At 36.9% G+C, this 21,277-nt stretch overlaps 2 protein-coding genes across 2 annotated transcripts; both read left to right on the top strand.

Moving 5' to 3' along the window:
• Nucleotides 1–8,383: 8,383 nt before the first annotated feature.
• On the top strand, nt 8,384–10,187 carry LOC141639442 (uncharacterized). The gene is made up of 3 exons (XM_074448569.1): nt 8,384–8,751; nt 8,794–9,073; nt 9,174–10,187. The coding sequence occupies exons 1-3, from the start codon at nt 8,384–8,386 to the stop codon at nt 10,185–10,187; spliced, it is 1,662 nt and encodes a 553-aa protein (XP_074304670.1).
• Nucleotides 10,188–19,760: 9,573 nt separating this feature from the next.
• Nucleotides 19,761–20,813, top strand: LOC141639443 (uncharacterized). The gene has a single exon (XM_074448570.1). It carries the CDS (start codon nt 19,761–19,763, stop codon nt 20,811–20,813), a length of 1,053 nt encoding a protein of 350 aa, XP_074304671.1.
• Nucleotides 20,814–21,277: the final 464 nt, after the last annotated feature.

Raw genomic sequence — 21,277 nt, forward strand, 5'->3', positions numbered from 1 at the left:
AGCGAGGTTAACCCAAAAAAAACACAAGTTCGAAGCTTACAAAAAACTAAAAAGAATAAAAAGGAACATAACGAGGCTTAGCAACTCCTCCCATATCCTCCTGAACCAACTGGAACAAATGCGCCGACATATCTTACACTTCCTAGACTCACACTTTTTGCCCTTGCACCACGCCATGATTAGCCATTGCATCCGCGAGGTTGGGTGCACCACGCCATGATTGTTAGGGTGCAAACTCATGCTCACATCGGTAATGTAAAAGTGAAAACTCATCTTTATAAGTGCCACAAAAATATGATAGTACGAGACGTTTTGGGAAGGAGCTCAAGAGTAATCCGTGAAGGCTTGTGTAACACCCCACGGTAAGTGAAGAGGTCCAGTGATAGGCTTAAATGACTAGTGCTTAAAGGGATAGGAAGTACTACTCATATCAACAAAGTGCACTTTCTTTTATGGTCATCCATGCGAAAGAACTCCAAAGTTAAGCGTGCTTGGCTGGGAGTAGTCTTAGGATGGTGACCTTTTGGGAAGGTTCTCGGGATGAGCATGAGTGAAGACGAAATGCGCTATAAAGGACCCGTGTTGATCTGTGGGCCATGTACACAGCCTGGTGAGCTATCATAAGTAACCGCTCCTGACCCGGTTTGGGCCGGGGTGTTACAGCTTGGCCCAAAGCGGGCAATATCGTACTATTATGGACAATGCACACCGGTGTAGTAGAGGCTCAACACGAGGTATTCACGCTTCCGCACAACAAGTACCCCAGACCGGATCCGCCACTTCAGAAGTCCTAGAACACAAATGGTCTCTGGCATGGTGACCATCCCACATCGGTAGAAGAGGGGAACGAAGCATGGTTTATAATCATGTGGCTACCTCTTCCTAGTGTGACGCGTTTTAAAGCCGTGAGGGGGTTGTGTCTCCCAGAGCGGACAATATCACGCTAGCAGGTTACCTTGGGCTGTTACACATCCAACCTGGAAAGAATTCATCAGACCTCTGGCACCCAACTTGATAAAAGTCCACCTGATCAACAGTTTTAGTACACAAATGATCTGTATCCCACAAAATTTATAACGCCTTTTCATCCATTTAACCCTAAACCGGGCTTACTCGAGACTCACCCCAAGCTTTGATTCAATAGCCATCCTCCATTCTCCAATGACCACCAGCAATTATTCGGACCTCTTAACTCCTACTTTTCTCTCATGTCTATCACTCCAAAGACCGTCAATACCCACAGTTGCCTAAATGTCACCATCAGATGTACACGATACATTCTCTTAATGTTGATCTTCATGCAACCTCGACAATCAACACTTCTCATTTTTCGCAAACCAACAACCTTTACCACTAAGGGTATCAACAATAAAGGTTTGTCAACAAAGGTTTGTGTACTTTTTAGAGGTTTGTTGACAAACCTCTTTATTGTTGGGAATGCGGGTTGCGGTTTATAGATGATAATGGTTACAATTTTGTATACAGGTTTGTGTTTTTGGTTGTGAGTGATAGTGGACCCCATGTACTATACTTTTATGAGTTTTGTCTATATTTAAGAGGTTTTTATATTGTTGTATTGAGGCTTGTGTGTTGAGTGATGGGGCATTAGACAAACCTCATTTGGGACAAACCTCATTTGGGATTTGTCTATTGCTAATGCCCTAATAGCAACTCTTACTCTCGTTGACACAGTGCCAACGTTGGTGGCGTTTAGACAAAGAAAAGGTGGTCAATGAACATGGAGGGTTGCTATTTAAATTGCTTTGTGGATGATTAATGTAAAAGAAAGAGTAGGTTTTGTGCATATCCAATTATTAACTAGTTAAATCTTTACTTTAATGAATTAAGTTAATAAATTAGTATATCTAATAATAGATCGGAGCGATTAACAGAGATTAATGGTACAATATGTAATTTTGAAAATATAAAGGTACAACAAATGAAAACTTAAAGTTTAAGAGACACGCAAAAAAAAAAATGAAAATATCGATTTAATTATAAATATAATACTCCATAAACTACATATAATTTTAAATAACGATTCAAAGACATGATTTACATAGGCATAATGATTTATAATTGAAAAATATGATAAGATGGAGGGGTGTATTGTTTAGGATTCAAGATGAAAATAATTTTTGTTTCTTTAGCCTAAGGGTATGCAACTGAAAAAAAAAAATTTGATAAAAACTGTATTGATTAATACTAGAAATTTTGCATACCATGAAAATAAACAACTATTTAAAAACTATCTAGTAACAAAATATAAAATATTTTAAACACAAATATTCTCTTGATCATTTCCCTCCAAAAACCAAAGTACTAATAGCTAGACTCGGCAAAGCGGGTTACTCGGATCGGGTCATTTTTGGTCGGGTTATTTCGGGTCTGTTACATATTTCGAGTCGGGTTGGGTTGGGTCGGGTCACTTTCGGGTTTCGGGTCAATTTCGGGTGACCTGTTGTCGGGTCATTTCGGGTCGGGTCATTTTCGGGTATAGGTCATTTCGGGTCGGGTTGCTTTTGAGTTAATGGCTAAGCATTTAAGTTAATACTATTTTGATTAAGAAATACTATTTTGCAAATTTAACTATTTATTAGGGATTATTGTAACCAATGAAACTTTATTTTGATATATATATATATATATATATATATATATATATATATATATATATATATATATATATATATAGTACTAGTTGTTTCGGGTCATTTTGCGTCACTTCAAGTCATTTGGGATCAGGTCAGTTATGAGTCGGGTCTTTTCGGATTGGGTCACCTCGGGTCGGGTCAACATTGGGTCAGACAATGTTCGGGTCGGTTTGGGTCGGGTCGGATCAATTCGGGTTTCTGGTCATATTCGGGTCAAGCAAGTTCGGGTCATTTTCGGGTCTCGGGTCAGCCTTTTTGGGTCGGGTTATTCGGGTCTGACCCATTTTGCCCTGTCTACTAGCAGCCCTCAACAAAGGCGTTATGTCTTGTTCTTTTGGCATTAAATTCACTCCATTTAAGTTTAGTTTAACTTTTATAAGTTAATTGTTCAGTTCAGAAATGTTAAGCTTATGTTAGTTTAGTTCAGGTCCTATAAATTTAATTTAGAAACGATAACCTCAATTTATATTCATTTTTCTATAAATAAAACTCTTGCAAATTCAGTTTTTATTAATTCAGTTCAATTCAATTCAATTTAGCTTCTATATGATCAATTTAGCTTCTATGTGTTTAGTTCTAAAAAGTTAAATTATTATAAGTTCAATTCAGAAAAATTAAGTCAAATGAACATAGCCTTCTTAAGAACGAAGTTGCCAATTTGTAAGACCACCCCCAAGCAAGGTCACCGACTGGGTCGTGACCTTGTCGGGTCACGCTAATGACTCCTTAAACTAGGATTAGCAACATGATTTTGGTGACCTTGAATAACTCAGGGGCAACCCATGACCCTGAGTTGAGAATGGTAATTATGTTGGTGACCCGATAGGTGGCAGCTTCTGATTGCTTGGATACAATTAAAGAGGACAAACCAAAGCAAGTGTCATCCCCTCCCGCCATTTTGCGGAATATAAAAGAAGAAAGAAAACCAATCAATTTATAAATTAAATCTTGAATTGCATCTTAAATTGAAATAAAAAAAATATGAGCATATAAAAAAAGGTTTTATTTTTTAATTGTTTGCAAAATGAACTCAATTTTGATAGATTTTGACCTATTTTGAAATCGACGACAAAATCAAAATCAAAGACTTAACAAATTTACAAAAACGATTTCGGTAAATAATCAAAAGAATATAGCTAAGTCAAGGAAGAAAATAAAAAACAAGATTTTACCTACTTGTTGAAGCCCTTGAAGGTTAAGCGATTGTTGATGGTGAAACCAGTAGATCGAAGAACTCACATTCATCAATCTCGCGAAAATAAACTCCAAATCTGGCGAAAAGGATCCCAAAAATTAATCCCAAAATTAATCCCTAAATCGTGAAAATAAACCCCAAAACGATTGAAAAAATTAATCCCCAAATCGAAATAAAACCCACATCGTTTGGGTTGGTGAGATGAATGTGTGGATAGATGAATAAATCGTTTTTTGTGAAAAATTTGGATCTTGGAAACCCAGAAAATGAAGAACAAATTAATGATTATTTGAAGATTTTGGGGAAAAAAGTGGGTTGAAGACGAAAATTTTGGGTAAAAAAAGTTAATATAATCTGTTTTGATTATTTCATTTGGTTTTGGGGATTGGGAGTAATTATTTTGATAAGGTTGAATTAGTTTGGGGGTAGTGGGTTAAGACTTAAAGTTACGTCAACAACCTAACTTCTTTGTTTTTTTTTTTTTAATTTTTATTATTGGTGTCTTTATTTTTACGATTTGATTTACGGCCATCAAATATAATCGTTTGAATTATTAACGATGGTTAGACTATATACTAGTGTGAATCCGCGCAAAAAGCGCGGTTTTTTAGATAAAGATGTTATAGAATCTAACATTTAAACTAATGGTATTTAATACAGAGTATTATTTTTAAGAGGGTAGCTCGGTAATTTGCCTTGTTTATTTGAAAGTTAAACTATGATTTTTGAAAATATTATAACCATAATTATCGTCAATATTTTACGAAATTAATTAGGAGATAAATATTGTGCAATAGTAAATATAAATAGTGGGACCAATTAATTAGGATGTAAATATTATAGAGTAGTGTGTCACTTAGTAGGAAAAATTTTGAGATTTCTTAATCTCTTAGTAGCGGGGGACGTAGTAGGGGGATGTGTGTATTCAAAAAATATTTTAATATAATGATTTTTTTTTATAAATTTTCTCATATTCTTGTAATAATTTTTTTTGTCATAAAATTAATAATAACATTTATGGTTATGTATAATTTATAGTTTTATCCTAATTTTAATTTATTTTAGTTAAAAGATTATATTTTAAAGTTTAATGATGAAAGATATTTTTAAAATGAAAGATTAGGTTTATTAAAGAAAATCGAACCATGTTTCCATATTTAAGTTAGAGCATTTGGAGGGAAAATTTTTGAGAATCCTTATTCTCTTAGTAGATAGGAGATGTCGGGTGTACTTAAATTTTAACCGTTCGATTGGATATAACCGTTTATCAATGTAATTGTTTTTTACTTTTTATTTTTTTTTCTATTTATCATCGGGACTAAATTTTTTATTTTAATTAAGACATTCATCAAATTTTATCATATTGCAGTATTATTTTTATTACGATATTTACAAAATTAGAAAATTAAGTTATTTAAAATTTGTTAGTAAATAATAATTGAAAAATTAAGAGAGAGATTTTGGTGGGGTAGTGAATGTGTTAAATGATTGGAAATGTTGGAAAGTGGAAAAATGATTGGGTTGGTGACCTAGGTCGTGACCTTCTGCTTGGGAGGGTGAAAGTGGGTCAAGATTAATAAGGTGCGATTAAGAGGAAAAATTTTGGTGGCGCGATTAAGGTGGCTTCGCAACTGGGATGGTCTAATAAGAACCAAATTATGAATACTCGCCACATTTCAATGTTTATATTATATAAGCCAATCTTATACCTTTACGAAGTTAATGTCTAATCATTTAGGACCGTTGTCGTTGTTACATCGAAAGATCTGTTATTATATTGATTTAATATGATTGAGAAATGAGAATCCGATCAATCATATAGAAGATGCGTACGGTTCTGGAGCCTGCCAATCAACGACATTTGGACATAAACAAGTGATACCCAACATTAGTTAAATGTTATTGTGTCAGGCCAATGTTCATAAACACAAATTGGTGCGTTAGCGTATTACCGCATCATGGCACAGTGCCACAGTGTGCCAAAATAAGTAACCGACCAAAATAGCTTCAAATTGAACCCGACAAAATCGAAAATGTTAAATTGAGTTTTATTCCTCATTCTATCTTATTATTTGCTATCTTACAACTTGAGTGGCATTAGTAAAAAGATATTTAATTATCATTATACTTGTTTTAAGGGGATGACTAATTTTATCCCAAAATTTGAATTGAGTCTAAGCACCAGAATTGGAAAAATAATAAAAAGACTTTTTTTATCGCGTCAACTAGATCTTGAAAATTTAACTCATGTTGATACTAAATACGAAAATGTGAACAACAAACTGAGTCTCATTGATTGAGTCAAATTTGTCGTACCAAGTTGTGCCTATTAGGTTGTTTATTCGAGTTTTGAGGCCACATTTATGCACTAATCTTGGACATATACTGACCTATTTCGCTTCCTTATAGTTTTTGGTCAAATTGAGCATTCTCTTAGGTTATTCATCTCATAAGACAAATTAAAGCATCCATATCTATGAGTCGAGGCGAAGATTTCGTTTTACATCAACCAGGATATGAAGCTCACACTAACCAAGCAATGACAAATGAAGACGGGAAAGTAAAGGACCAAGCTAATGATCAGATTTGGAACTCGGACTCTCGTCCCGAGCGCAGCCTGCGCCCTTCCCCAGATCCTGCGCACTCTTAATAGAACACGGGCTTAATATTCCGTGTTTGGGCTTTCATGAGACGGTTTAACCTAGATTGATGTGCATCCATATAAATATCACAAACTTTGAAGAGCAATTTATCTCATGCTTGGCTTTAATCTTGTAATAATCAAAAATTTAATCTTTCCATAATTCATGTTAATCTTTCTTCATTTTATGGGTTGTCAGCAAACTATGGAAGACTAATCTTTCTTTACTTGGTGTAATTTGATCAAAGTATCCAACTATGGTGTTGTAAGACTCTTAAATCTCTCTTAATTCATCTATTGTTCTTTCCTTTGTTCTTAAATTCTTATGTTGAGTAAATGAATGTATGATTTGATCACTCTTGCATCTTGTTTACCTAACTATTGCAAATTCTAGAGAAATGGTTTAATTTATCTAGAATTGTTTGGAGCAAACTTGTTGTATGTCGATTTGGTTTAAAGGATTCATATAACAAGTAGGAAATTACATGTCTTTTCTTGCTAGCATGGTTTAATTTAGTAGGATTTGATTCTAGCTTACATTTCTTGGCAAAAGCTTCATGCTCAATTCTAGTTTTCATTCATGGTTTAATGAGTTGTGGTTGGAATTGAAGGATTCACATATATGGTTTAATTGTGTGTGTCAATTTTTTGAGATGATAGTATTGGATAGATAACAATAGAGAGAAAAGAGTCAATCTTTATCATTGTTGGATTACTAAGAGAGAAATACATCAAGTCCTTTCTCATATTTGATTGTTGCATATCTAGTGTTTGTTGTTTTGCTTCTATGATAAAAATTGCATATTTATTAATCCTTATGCTACTTCAAAAACAAACTTTCTTCATCTATGTTAGGCCCTGTTCTTTCTGGCTTTTTAGAGTGAATCGAATCGAATCGAATCGAATGAAGTGAATCAATCGAATGGAGTGAAAGCTGAGCGAATCGAATCGAATCTGAATCGAATGGAGCTGAGCTAAATCGAATCAATAAGTGAATCAACAGAATCGAATCGAATGGAGCGAAATTTGATCGAACTAAGTCGATTAGAGCTGAATTGAACTGAAATAATATTAATATTAATATTAATACTAAATATAATAAATAATGATAATGATAATAATAATAATAATAATAATAATAATAATAATAATAATAATAATAATAATAATAATAATAATTAAACTAATTTGAGTGATTAACTAGGTAGCCACCATGAACCACGGTTCACCATCAATCTAATTAGGTAAAATAATGGAGCGCCAATTTGCTAGATTGATGTTCAAAGTCTAGTAGTTTATCATCCTAATTTCACTAACAATCCTAATTTAATTAATTAGATAAATAAAAATCGACAGACCCTAATTTCATCTTTAACAAATAAATAAAATTTGGTTGATTAATTAAAACTCAACAAATAATATTAATAATTGATAACAAGTAAATTAATTAATTATTTAAAAAATTAGAATTCATCTTGTAAGTTTTAAGTCATTTGAGCAATTAAATTAAGTTTTAGGGAAAAATATTGATTTAAGAGTTCACTTGGTTCAGTTTGAGGTGAAAAGGGTACAGAATAGAACGTTATGAAAAAGTGTGTGTGAAAGAGTAAAGTTCGTATATGAAAAAATAATTAGGTATTAATAATAGTAATATTAAAATTAACAATGTTATTAATATTATTATTATTAATTAATATTCATATTCATATTAATAATAATAATAATAGTAATAGTATTAATTATATTAATATGAATATTATTGATTTTAATAACCATAATATTCATAATAATAACAATAATAATAATAATAATAATAATAATAATAATAATAATAATAATAATAATAACAAATAAATAAATAAGTTTTGGACCCATATTACTACTCCTGAGATAATGTATTTTGCAAAAGGCTGGTATTACTTTCGTTTTGCTAGTGCTGAGGATATGGAGAAAATTCGGTCTGACACTTGGAATGTCAATGGCTTTCCTTTAGTCTTCAAACCGTGGAGTCCTACAGTTATTGATGAATTGAATGTCACACATGTCCCTGTTTGGGTATTGTTTCCAAACTTGGATCCCTGTTTCTGGTCTAAAGCAGGACTAAGCAAAGTGGCTAGTGCTGTAGGGCAGCCCATCTGTGCTGATGAACATACTACTCATAAGAGTAAGCTGGCCTTTGCTAGGATTCTTATAGATGTAGATCTTTCAAAAGAACTCCCTAAGGCTATTAAGATTAACTCCCCTTATCATGGAACTCTTCTGTAATCTGTTGCATATGAATGGGTGCCTCATTTCTGTACTAGTTGCAAGAAGATTGGCCACACTAAGGATAGATGTAATCCTGGAAAACCAAAGGCTAAACCTTTCTACAGGCCTAAACCACCTGTGATACCTCGTACTTCTAGTCCTGCTGAGACTAGTAAACCAGTTAGTCCTAAACGCACACCTGTTCAGAAGACTGTGGCTACAAACCTCTTCAATAGATTCTCCCTCCTTCAGCCTGAGGGTGAGGAGGAGACTTCTATTGTTCAGGAGATTGCAGACACTGCCTCTAGAGATGAATCTAATGTAGAGCTGGAAATAGTGGATGACAAGGGTTTAGAATTGGATCTTGGGGACCTTGAAAACCCCCATGATCATAACATCTTGGAACATTAGGGGTCTTTATGACCCCCTCAAACAGCAAGAAGCTCATCATTTCTTGCTGATTAATAAGGTGGACTGTGGTGCTCTACTTGAGACTCATGTTAAGCATCAGGCCATCAAGGATGTCAGTAAAAGTTTTCCTGGTTATAATCTGGTTCATAATAATGCTAATCACTACAATGGTCGGATTTGGATTTTTTGGAAACCTAATGTTCTTTCTCTTACTGTCTTGCATAAGTCTGCTCAGCATATGCATTGTCTCCTGCTTCACATAGCTTCCCAAAAGTCTATTGAAGTGACTTTTGTGTATGCATTCAATGCAAGACTGGACAGAAATGAGCTTTGGGAGCAGATCCTTGGGATTTCTTCTCAAATCTCCCAGTCTTGGCTTTTTTTAGGGGATTATAATGTGGTTTTGAATATGGATGAACGTTTGGGTAGTTCTCATGTGCAGCTGGCTGATATCTCTGAGTTTAAAGGCTGCTTGGATGCTTGTAGTTTGGTTGATCATCCAGCTACAGGCTGTCACTTCACTTGGAATAACAAGCAGGGTGATGGCCTTAGATGGGCTAAACTTGATAGAGTTTTGGCCTCTCCTCTGTGGTTGTCCACTATTCACTCAACTGTTGCCTATCTTACTGCTGGTGTTTCTGATCATTCTCCTTGCTTAGTCAATATTGCTGATATGCCTGCCTCTAGGAAATCCTCTTTCAAATACTTGAATTGCTGGGCTCTCTCCCCTCAATTTAAGGATACTGTCAGGGCTAGGTGGAGTAATCAATACTATGGAAGTCATATTGCTACCTTATTTCAGAAAATCAAAAAATTAAGAGGGAGTCTAAAGCAACTGCACACTGATTTTTATACTAACCTTTCAGCTAGGGTGGCTGAAAGTAAGCTTGCTCTTCACCATTGTCAGGACCAACTCAGTAGCTCCCCTCTGGATCTTACCATTCTTGACAAGGAAAAGCACTTGCTACAGGATTATATTATGATCAAGAAAGCTGAACTGCAGGTTCTCTACCAGAGGGCTAAAGTTCAAGGGCTTTAGTTAAATGACCTTAGCACCAGATTTTTCTATTCTAGGCTTACTGATAGGAGGGTTAAAAATAGTATTGGACTTATTCAAGATGAGTTTGGGGTACAGTGTATGGGTTCTAAAGAGGTTTCTCAAGGGTTTGTATCCTACTATACTAATCTTTTGGGTACTTCTTCTCCTGTGCAATCTCTCCCCTCATCCTTATTCTTGAAGGACATTGTCCCCCCTGAATGCTGGGGTTCCCTGGTGCAGCAGGTAAGGGTGCAGAAGATTCTTGATGCCCTAAAATCCATTGATAGGCACAAGAGTCATGGAATTGATGGGTACTCATCTGGGTTCTTTTTGGATGCTTGGGACCAGGTAGGGTCTGACTTTAAAGCTGTTGTGTTTGAGTTCTTCCAGACTTGCAACATGCCAAAAGCAGCTAATTCTACCTTGTTGGTGCTTGTTCCTAAGATGGAAACCCCACTTTTTGTTAAAGATTTTAGACCCATTGCCTGCTGTACCACTTTTTATAAGGTGGTGAGCAAAATTCTAGCTAATAGGCTCAAACAGATCTTGGACTCCATCATTGGTCCTGAACAAGCTGCTTTTGTAGCTAATAGGGATATTTTTGATAACACCATGCTTGCACATGATCTGGTTTCCAAATATGGCCGAGCCTACCTCACTCCTAGATGTTTGCTTAAGGAGGATATCAGGAAAGCGTTTGACTCTGTTAATTGGGATTTCCTTCAGGATAGCTTGCTCTTCTTAAAGTTTCCTCCTAATTTTGTTAAGTGGATTATGGCATGTGTTACTTCTCCTTATTACTCTTTGCTTATCAATGGAGAAGTTCATGGATTCTTTCCTGGTAAATGTGGGTTGAGGCAAGGGGATCCTCTATCCCCCTACCTCTTTGTCATCTGCATGGAGGTGTTATCAAGGCTGCTCAGAATGCTCCCTAGGGCTGCTAACTTCTCTTATCACCCTAAGTGTGTCCAACTGAATCTTACTCACCTTGTTTTTGCAGATGACTTGCTAGTCTTTACTCGTGGTGACCTGCCCTCTGTTAAGGCTGTTGCAGATTGCCTTGATACGTTCAGTCACTTCTCTGGCCTCCATAATAACCCATCCAAAACTGATCTGTATTTTGGAGGTGTAGCAGAGACTGTCAGGGTGTAATACCCCGTATTTTATATAATCAATTAAACGGATATTATTATATATTAATTATTATACATTTATATTACTAATTATGTCGGGTTAATAGTTGAGTCGATAATTACATTAAGCTATCGTAAGTTAATTGAGACGGGTTTATATGAAATTCGAAATGTGAGCTAACCCATTTAAGTGGGCCCAATAACATGTTCAGCCCAATTAACCCTAAACCCTAACCCTAATTATAACCTAAACACTACCCAAACCCTTCCCTCAACCCGCCTCCCTCACGCCTCCCTTCTTTCATCAGCTCCAACTTCAATCTTCACGCTTAGAGAGAGAGAGAGAGTGGCCGTGGGTGTTGGCGGCATAGCAGGGATGAGCTAGGGGCTTTTGTCGACAACCGTGGGTGGCCCTGGTGGCGGCAGAAAAAGGTAAGAGCAACCCATCTCCTCTGTTTTCGCTTTGATGTCGGGTTTTTGGGTGTTGTTTCGTGTCTTAGGGAGGGGATGCTGGTAGTTGTTGGCAGGGTAAGGGACTAGTGTGGTAAGGGTCGAGTGTGGTGGTGGTTGTTGAGGTGGTTTTAGGCGGTGGTGGTGGCTGTGAAAGGCGGCAGCGACAGGGGTAGCAACGTGGTTTAAGCAGGGGTTTTCAGACGGGTTTAGAATGGCTAGGTTTGGGGTGGCGCCACCATGGACTAGGGGGAGGTCGAGACGGCGGTGCCACTGTGTCTGGGTTCGTGGGATGACGGAGAGTAGGGCTGTGGTGGTTTGGCAGGGGTAAGGTAATGGTTGCGGTGGTGGTAAGGAGAGAACATGGAGTGGTTGGTGAGGCTCGGCGGTGAACCAGGCCAAATGACGGCCCTGGTTCGACTCGCCGGCGGCAGTCGACCAGCTTGGGGTCGGTGGTTGGTGGTGGGGTCGAAGTGGGGAGCATGGCTGGTGGTTGTCACGGTGGTAAGGTGGCGCGTGGGAGTCGGGAAACGGGTTGGAAGTCGTGGGTTGGAGCGTGTTGTTTAGTAGATTTTGATTCGTTTTCCTTATTATTTAAGTTATCGTATTTAGTTAATTAATTTAACTCCCGAGTTATTTAAAATGTTTAGAGACGGTTTTGAGTCGGGATTGTTAGAGTTGTTCAAATGCTTGATTCGTTTCATCGTATAATTCGTTTAATCCTCTAATTATCGTTTTGGTTTAAGTTCCGAGTTATTTAAAATAAAATAATAATTAATATTAATTAATTAATTAAAGACGGGTTTTGAGTCGGGTTTGTTAAAAGAGAAAAGTTACTATATCGGAAAGTTTCCATTTTAAGAAATTAGTAACTTCTATTTTGGGAACGGGGATAGTTAAGTGATTGTTTATCATTTAATTATCTTTCAGAGGGCGAGTTGTTGTGGAATATTACTGGACACCCGACCATTTGACTGCAGTACTGAGGTAGGGAAATACACTTGACTTATTATCGTTGTTGTTGAATTGTGTTGACTTGATTCATGGTTGTTGATTTACGTTATGATTCATATACGGGAAGGTGATTGACTGAATTGATCGTATTGAGTATGATATCACAACATCGGGTAACCGGCATGATTTTATGATTTATCAGTTCAATGATATATATATATATTGTGTTGCATTAATTTCTTTTGAGCATTCATATGCATTGGAGATGGAGGATGTTGTGGTGATGTGGTGTGGTGATGATGATGTTGTGATAAGGCCCAGGCGGGTTCTGCGCAGACTTGCCCTGGTGTCCTCGGTGAAATGGCGAGATCGGCTACGGTTGATATATATAGTCTACCGGGGATCGGTATGGCTGGGCGTTCGGGTTATGAGTTATGAGACTGGTTATGAGATATGAGTTGAGATGGAGATGGAGGTGACGGAGGAGCATGCATATCATATTTTTTTTTTTTTTTTTTGTTTCATTGCTTTCCCTACTCAACCTCGTAGTTGACCCTGTGTATTCGTTAACACCTGTGATGACCCAATTATTGGCGAGCAGACTTGACAGGTTTAAGAGATAGAACGAGAGCTTGGTGGGCGTGAGACACTGGATCAGAAGACTTAGTAGCTAGATCATCATCTAGAAGACTTTCACTTTTATTCATGTTAGTTCTTTGTAATTTGACGTAAAAGAGGTTTTGTAATAATTAAGTTAAAGTAATTATATAATTTTGCTTTGGAGTTTAATTTGTTATTCACTACCTCGGGAAACCGAGATGGTAACAGTCCGGTTTATTAGGGAATGTCTTGCTAAAGGCTCCTTCATAAACCGGGGTGTTACAAAGTGGTATCAGAGAGAACGATCCTTAGGCCTAAACCAATGAATCCAGTGAACATAGGAAAAGTCTAAATAAAATGAACCCCGGGATAGAACTGTTAGGAGCCCACTAAGGTAAGGGATGAGTTAGGGGCCCCCTCACACCGAACCAGTGGCCCTCTCAGTTTGACCCGGAAACCCTGAGTGTATATGAGAGAAAGGGTAGAAAAGTTGCATAAGGTTGAGCATGAAATTCATATATCGTTGCCTAAGTGTTAACTGATTGATACATTGATTATTGCATAAAAGAGTTGATGCATACCTTGAGACCCATATATTCTAACCATTCTGCAGGACAACGCTACGGTAAGTATTTTGTATGAATGATGACATGATCATATGATGCTATGGAGATGAGAAATAAAATTCTCGTGTTCAGGTTGATAATCAATGAAGTGTTGGATTGTGGTAGTCGTGAGCGTGAAAATAATTGCGAGTCGATGATATTTACCTAGGTGGATGTTGAATGATGTGCTGATAGTACTATTATGTCTAGTGATATGCGGTTATGTGATCCCAAAGCCATGCTAGTATACTCTTGTGATAGTAATAAGAAACACTATTGAATTGCATGTTTTTAGTCATAGCAATCGTAATTTAGATGTAAGGAGTAGATCGAGATGCGAAAGGATTCTATGGGGTAGATGTTACGAAATACACAGTGTGAGATTTAAGTTAGGATAAGTTAGTATCGATAGTATGGTTGTAAGAGTTTGGAACATAGAAAATGAACGACTTAGTGCTGAAACCCGTTTTGTTTGATTTTACTCTTTAATTGACCTTACTGTCATTCCTTTCTGTTTATTGCCTATGGATGAAAATTTATGAGAGATAGCCTCGTGAGTTAGTGTTCATTTGGCGTTGGTTTCATGCTTATAGGATATACAGATTAGGAGTAATAAATATTTTAGTGAGCTGTGGTTAGGAAGTTCCTGTGCAGTGATGTTTGACCAACGATTTTGTAAAAAAAAAAAATCCTCATTTAAATTGTATTAATAATTTTTGCACAATTCCAACTCCATCGATCAAAAGAGTCGCATATGTATCCAAATTGATAAGCCACGAAAATTCTTGATGTCTATATATTAAACGGTAGGTTTTGCAAACTGACCCGAGTTTTGGACCAATTGCTGTCACATGTTTGTTTGGACCAACTGAGTTGTAAAATTCTTTAAAAATGAAATTCTTGTGCTTTAGACCTAATTCTTTTTCCCCTGTGTTTTTAACTCTCCGTGTGTTATAAAAATAATATGAATCAAGTTTTAATCGAATGGTTATTTGTTGTGGTCTTTGGAAATTACAACGTGAATCATGACCTGTAAAAAGTGCGTTCTATGTTAAGTTTTCATACAGTTGTTTGATTAATTCATGAGCCTTAGTAATGTGAATTTATAATGTTTTTTATATGAAGATAGTAGCACGCATGTTCAGTAGTTATGTATCTTAACAAGTGATAAAATTAAAACTTAGTTGATAACATTGTTGGCATGATAGTATGAGTAAAATTGAATAGCTTAATTTGATTCTTAATCGAGGGTGAAATATTTTATACGAGTCCAGTTGTTTGCATATTTTGTGGCATGTTGTAATATCTCTGGTGTGTTCATCATATTTGTATAGTGGTCGGGTATACATAAATATAAAACTATATTATCATATCTTGGTAAAATTGGTGGCGTTAAATGTTCTAATATACTCGCATGAATATTTACAATAATTATGTTTAAATGTTTACACATGAATGGTAGTAATGATTATGTCTAAATGTTCACACATGTAGGATGTCACCTGAGTTCCAATGTCTTTTATGTGAGTCTGTGTGCCTATAGTTATACTTATAACTTTCATTTCATTAAATTATTTCAGTTGGACCTAAACCTATAACATGATAATAAATAGTGTTGTTGTTTCTTATTGGATATGTTCGATATTATATTGTCATTAAATGCTAAAGGGATTCTTGCAATTGTATGAGCATGATATAAAGGAAACTGTTTGATATAACACGACATTTGACATATCTATATTCTCGAGTCGTTACTATCAATTATATTCTAATAAAGATTGTTATGATAACTATGTTGGCAATTATAATGGGATAACCCTTTGATGATTCACATGATATGCATTGGTTCCAATGGTAGTCGTTCATTAGTAAAGATAGGACTGAAATGAATAAGATGAACCTGTAATTACAATGTATGAGTCGACACCTAAGCTCGTTTTGTTTGAGGGAATTGAATTAAATTTATCTGATTTTGAGTTTCGTAGTAAGTTGTAAATGGATTCTATGGACGGCTCTGTTATAAGATTTATGTTAGGAAAGTTATTCATCGTCCGGTATGAAAGTAAAAGTTTTGAAAATGAAGTTAAATTTTGTCGTGTGAGTATAATTAGGAATGAGATTTCCAGCCAGTGTCTGGTTGTATGGTTTCATGATATTTGCTAGTCTGGGGGAATGAAACTAGAACGGAGTCACAAGTAGTGGGTTAATTTAGTCATGTTGTTCGTTCATGTAGCGAATTGGTGGATTGTGGTTAGTTACGAATGTCAAAACGGGAAATGTAAGTTGGTGATTTAAGTGAATTATGTGTTAACACGGTATGTTGATATTAGCATGATATGTAAGGGATATTGTAAAATTGGTGTAGTTAAATACATTTAATCTTTTATGTCATGGTGTTGGGTGCAGTTTATATATATTTAATAGCAAGAACGAAATTCTATGTATGATAGTCTTGTATGTTAACTTTCCAATATCGCTGTTTACTCACTTGTTTGACTCGACCAATAAGTTGTAAAATTTGTCAATCAATGTGCATTCGTCATTCGTGAATAAATCCCAAACCCTTTGTTATGAGTATCAAAAATATTTCTAGGATGATAAGTACTGCGAAACTGGTTGTCTTCATTTTTTGGTGATTCGGTGTCTTGACCTAAATCTGTACAATTATGAAAAGGGAAGTCAGACTGGACCTATTAGGTTATAAATTTTCATAAATCGATTTATTAAGTTTCGACCCTAATTCTTTTCTTATGTTGATTGATCCCCTATGTTTCTAAGGTGTGAGATTACAATGATTGGTGAAGTGAATAATTACTAATGATTTTTTACTGGTAACGGTAGCTTCCTCGAGAGAGCTTGTATATTGATTGTCTTTGGTAAGGATTAGTTAACTTGAGCGTGAGTTGTGAATCTTTTATCCTCTTTCAGTTGTTAGCAGTAGTTTGAGAACTTTTGTTATAATAATGAAGGTTACGAGGACGTAACCATGTTTTTAGTTGGGTAGGATTGTAAAATCTTAATGTTTAATTTGCACTTGTTTGCAGATTGTAGTTTTGATCAAGTTGATGTTTCGTTGTGGGGTACCTATGCAAATGAGTTCTATATGTTTTGTTCCTACTTCTGTTAGTTGGATGATGTGTAAAAGGAGAGTGTAGTTAAACTACTGGTATTGAGTTATTTGAGTTTGGAGATCGGAATTTAGATGGAAGATGACGGTGTTCTCAGATGAATATTTAGTTGTTATACATTTGTGTTCTCAGGTAGTTATTATTGTAGTTAGTTGGGTTAAGTAAAGATGAGTTAAACTTCGGGACGAAGTTTATATTTAGGAGGGCAAAATGTAACATTCCGTGTCTGTTATGTTTAACTGATGTGTCAAAAGTGTGTGTTAACGGTGTAGGAAATGCGTGACGTCCGTATGTACGATATACAATACCCCTTCTGAGGTTTGAGTACGGGAGCGAACTTCGGGACGAAGTTCATTTTTAAGGGGGGAAGACTGTAATACCCCGTATTTTATATAATCAATTAAACGGATATTATTATATATTAATTATTATACATTTATATTACTAATTATGTCGGGTTAATAGTTGAGTCGATAATTACATTAAGCTATCGTAAGTTAATTGAGACGGGTTTATATGAAATTCGAAATGTGAGCTAACCCATTTAAGTGGGCCCAATAACATGTTCAGCCCAATTAACCCTAAACCCTAACCCTAATTATAACCTAAACACTACCCAAACCCTTCCCTCAACCCGCCTCCCTCACGCCTCCCTTCTTTCATCAGCTCCAACTTCAATCTTCACGCTTAGAGAGAGAGAGAGAGAGTGGCCGTGGGTGTTGGCGGCACAGCAGGGATGAGCTAGGGGCTTTTGTCGACAACCGTGGGTGGCCCTGGTGGCGGTAGTGGCGGCAGAAAAAGGTAAGAGCAACCCATCTCCTCTGTTTTCGCTTTGATGTCGGGTTTTTGGGTGTTGTTTCGTGTCTTAGGGAGGGGATGCTGGTAGTTGTTGGCAGGGTAAGGGAGTAGTGTGGTAAGGGTCGAGTGTGGTGGTGGTTGTTGAGGTGGTTTTAGGCGGTGGTGGTGGCTATGAAAGGCGGCGGCGGACAATGGGGGGTAAGCAACGTGGTTTAGCGGGGGTTTTCGAGACGGGTTTAGAATGGCTAGGTTTGGGGTGGCGCCACCGTGGACTAGGGGGAGGTCGAGACGGCGGTGCCACTGTGTCTGGGTTCGTGGGCTGACGGAGAGTAGGGCTGTGGTGGTTTGGCAGGGGTAAGGTAATGGTTGCGGTGGTGGTAAGGAGAGAACAGGGAGTGGTTGGTGAGGCTCGGCGGTGAACCAGGCCAAATGACGGCCCTGGTTCGACTCGCCGGCGGCAGTCGACCAGCTTGGGGTCGGTGGTTGGTGGTGGGGTCGAAGTGGGGAGCATGGCTGGTGGTTGTCACGGTGGTAAGGTGGCGCGTGGGAGTCGGGAAACGGGTTGGAAGTCGTGGGTTGGAGCGTGTTGTTTAGTAGATTTTGATTCGTTTTCCTTATTATTTAAGTTATCGTATTTAGTTAATTAATTTAACTCCCGAGTTATTTAAAATGTTTAGAGACGGTTTTGAGTCGGGATTGTTAGAGTTGTTCAAATGCTTGATTCATTTCATCGTATAATTCGTTTAATCCTCTAATTATCGTTTTGGTTTAAGTTCCGAGTTATTTAAAATAAAATAATAATTAATATTAATTAATTAATTAAAGACGGGTTTCGAGTCGGGTTTGTTAAAAGAGAAAAGTTACTATATCGGAAAGTTTCCATTTTAAGAAATTCTATTTTTAGTAACTTCTATTTTGGGAACGGGGATAGTTAAGTGATTGTTTATCATTTAATTATCTTTCAGAGGGCGAGTTGTTGTGGAATATTACTGGACACCCGACCATTTGATCGCAAAGATCGAGGTAGGGAAATACACTTGACTTATTATCGTTGTTGTTGAATTGTGTTGACTTGATTCATGGTTGTTGATTTACGTTATGATTCATATACGGGAAGGTGATTGACTGAATTGATCGTATTGAGTATGATATCACAACATCGGGTAACCGGCATGATTTTATGATTTATCAGTTCAATGATATATATATATTGTGTTGCATTAATTTCTTTTGAGCATTCATATGCATTGGAGATGGAGGATGTTGTGGTGATGTGGTGTGGTGATGATGATGTTGTGATAAGGCCCGGGCGGGTTCTCGGCAGACTTGCTCTGGTGTCCTCGGTGCGAGTGGCGGATCGGCTACGGTCGATATATATAGTCTACCGGGGATCGGTATGGCTGGGCGTTCCGGGTTATGAGTTATGAGACTGGTTATGAGATATGAGTTGAGATGGAGATGGAGGTGACGGAGGAGCATGCATATCATATTTTTTTTTTGTTGTTGTTTCATTGCTTTCCCTACTCAACCTCGTAGTTGACCCTGTGTATTCGTGAACACCTGTGATGACCCAATTATTGGCGAGCAGACTTGACAGGTTTAAGAGATAGAACGGGAGCTTGGTGGGCGTGAGACACTGGATCAGAAGACTTAGTAGCTAGATCATCATCTAGAAGACTTTCACTTTTATTCATGTTAGTTCTTTGTAATTTGACGTAAAAGAGGTTTTGTAATAATTAAGTTAAAGTAATTATATAATTTTGCCTTGGAGTTTAATTTGTTATTCACTACCTCGGGAAACCGAGATGGTAACAGTCCGGTTTATTAGGGAATGTCTTGCTAAAGGCTCCTTCATAAACCGGGGTGTTACACAGGGATCTTATATTGGATGCTACTGGTTTTAGTATGGGAGCTTTCCCTTTCAGATATCTTGGACTTCCTCTCTTTAATGCTAGAATAACTCAAGACATGTATCAACCTCTGTTGGATAAAATCAAAGCTAGAATTATGAATTGGGCTAATCATAGTCTGAGTTATGCAGGAAAAGCTCTTCTTGTGAATTCAGTCATTTTTGGTCTTCATACTTTTTGGGGGGCTAGTGTGTTGCTCCCAAAAGGCATTGTTAAAAGAATTATCAAGCTTTGTAAGGATTTCCTTTGGGGTATTGCTGATGGGTCTAGAAGACATGTCTTTCTCAAGTGGCAGTTGCTATGCTCCCCAAAATTAGAGAAGGGGGGGGGGGGGGAGATAGGCATAAAAGAGGTACTAAGGTGGAATTGTGCGCAAATGATGAAAAGGGTTTGGAAATTTTTTTATAGACCCCATTGTATCTGGACCAGATGGATTTCAACTTATGTTCTAAAAGGAACTAGTTTGTGGGATGCTCAGCAGACTGTTTCCAACTCTTGGTACTGGAATAATGTACTTAAAATGAAAGACCTTCTCCTGGGACTTGCAGGTTCTCCTGATCAGGCTCTTCATCTGCTTGATGCCTGCACTGCTCAGATGAAGTATAGCACAGATACCATGTATGGCTATATCAGGACTAGAAGACCATTAGTTCCCTGGGCTCCTCTGATTCATGGGACTGGATGCCACCCCAAGCATTCTTTTACTGGTATGTTGGTTATGAATAATGAGTTGCCTACTGTGGATAAGCTGATCTTACGGGGTATGTGTTTTATCAACAGATGTGTACTCTGTGAATGTAGCTGTGAAGATATCCCTCACTTGTTTTTCGAATGTGAATTCTCTAAGTGTGTTTTGATTGTTGTTGCTCAATGGGTTCAGATGCCCTTGGGCTCCTTCTCTCTGGCTCATATTATGCAGGCTAATCTCCCTACTCGTAGAAATGTCAAGCAACATGCTAGTCTGCTGGCTACTATCTACTACTTATGGAAGGAACGGAATGATAGGATTTTTAAGGGTTCTAAGTCAACTGTGGACGCTTTAGTATAGTCATTAGGAAAGTTGTAACTTTACGCTTGTATGGTTCTAATTTTTCTTAGGCTGTTGTGTAGGATGTTTGTTCTTTTTGATCTTTCTTAGGGGGCTTTTTGGGTCTCCTTTGTAGGAAAGAGTGGCAAGGATCTTGTACTTATGGTTTTATCATGAAATAATAAGATCCAAAACTTTTCTGAAAAAAAAAACAAATAAATAAATAAATAAAAATAATAAATAATAAATAACAATAAAATAATAATAATAATAATATTAATATTAATATAATATTAATAAAAACTATTAAGTTTAAGATTCGCAAAATTGAAATTGGCTGAATTTAGTGGAGTGAATCAAGTGGGTGAAATTTGAATCAATGGAGTGAATGATTGGATGAATCGAATAGAGTGAACTAAAGAATCGAATCGAATAGAATAAATCGAATCGAATCGAATCGAATCGAATCGAATCGAATAGAATAG

Source organism: Silene latifolia, unplaced genomic scaffold, assembly GCF_048544455.1.
Source record: "Silene latifolia isolate original U9 population unplaced genomic scaffold, ASM4854445v1 scaffold_394, whole genome shotgun sequence".
Lineage (NCBI taxonomy): Eukaryota > Viridiplantae > Streptophyta > Magnoliopsida > Caryophyllales > Caryophyllaceae > Silene > Silene latifolia.

Excerpts from the sequence above, each read along its gene's own strand:
- LOC141639443 (XM_074448570.1), top strand. The coding sequence starts at position 19,761 with ATGGGAGCTTTCCCTTTCAGATATCTTGGACTTCCTCTCTTTAATGCT.
- LOC141639442 (XM_074448569.1), top strand. The coding sequence starts at position 8,384 with ATGTATTTTGCAAAAGGCTGGTATTACTTTCGTTTTGCTAGTGCTGAG. Across the intron at positions 8,752-8,793 it reads CCTTATCATGGAACTCTTCT|TTGCAAGAAGATTGGCCACA; the intron begins GTAATCTGTTGC and ends TTTCTGTACTAG. Across the intron at positions 9,074-9,173 it reads CTAATGTAGAGCTGGAAATA|CAAGAAGCTCATCATTTCTT; the intron begins GTGGATGACAAG and ends CCCCTCAAACAG.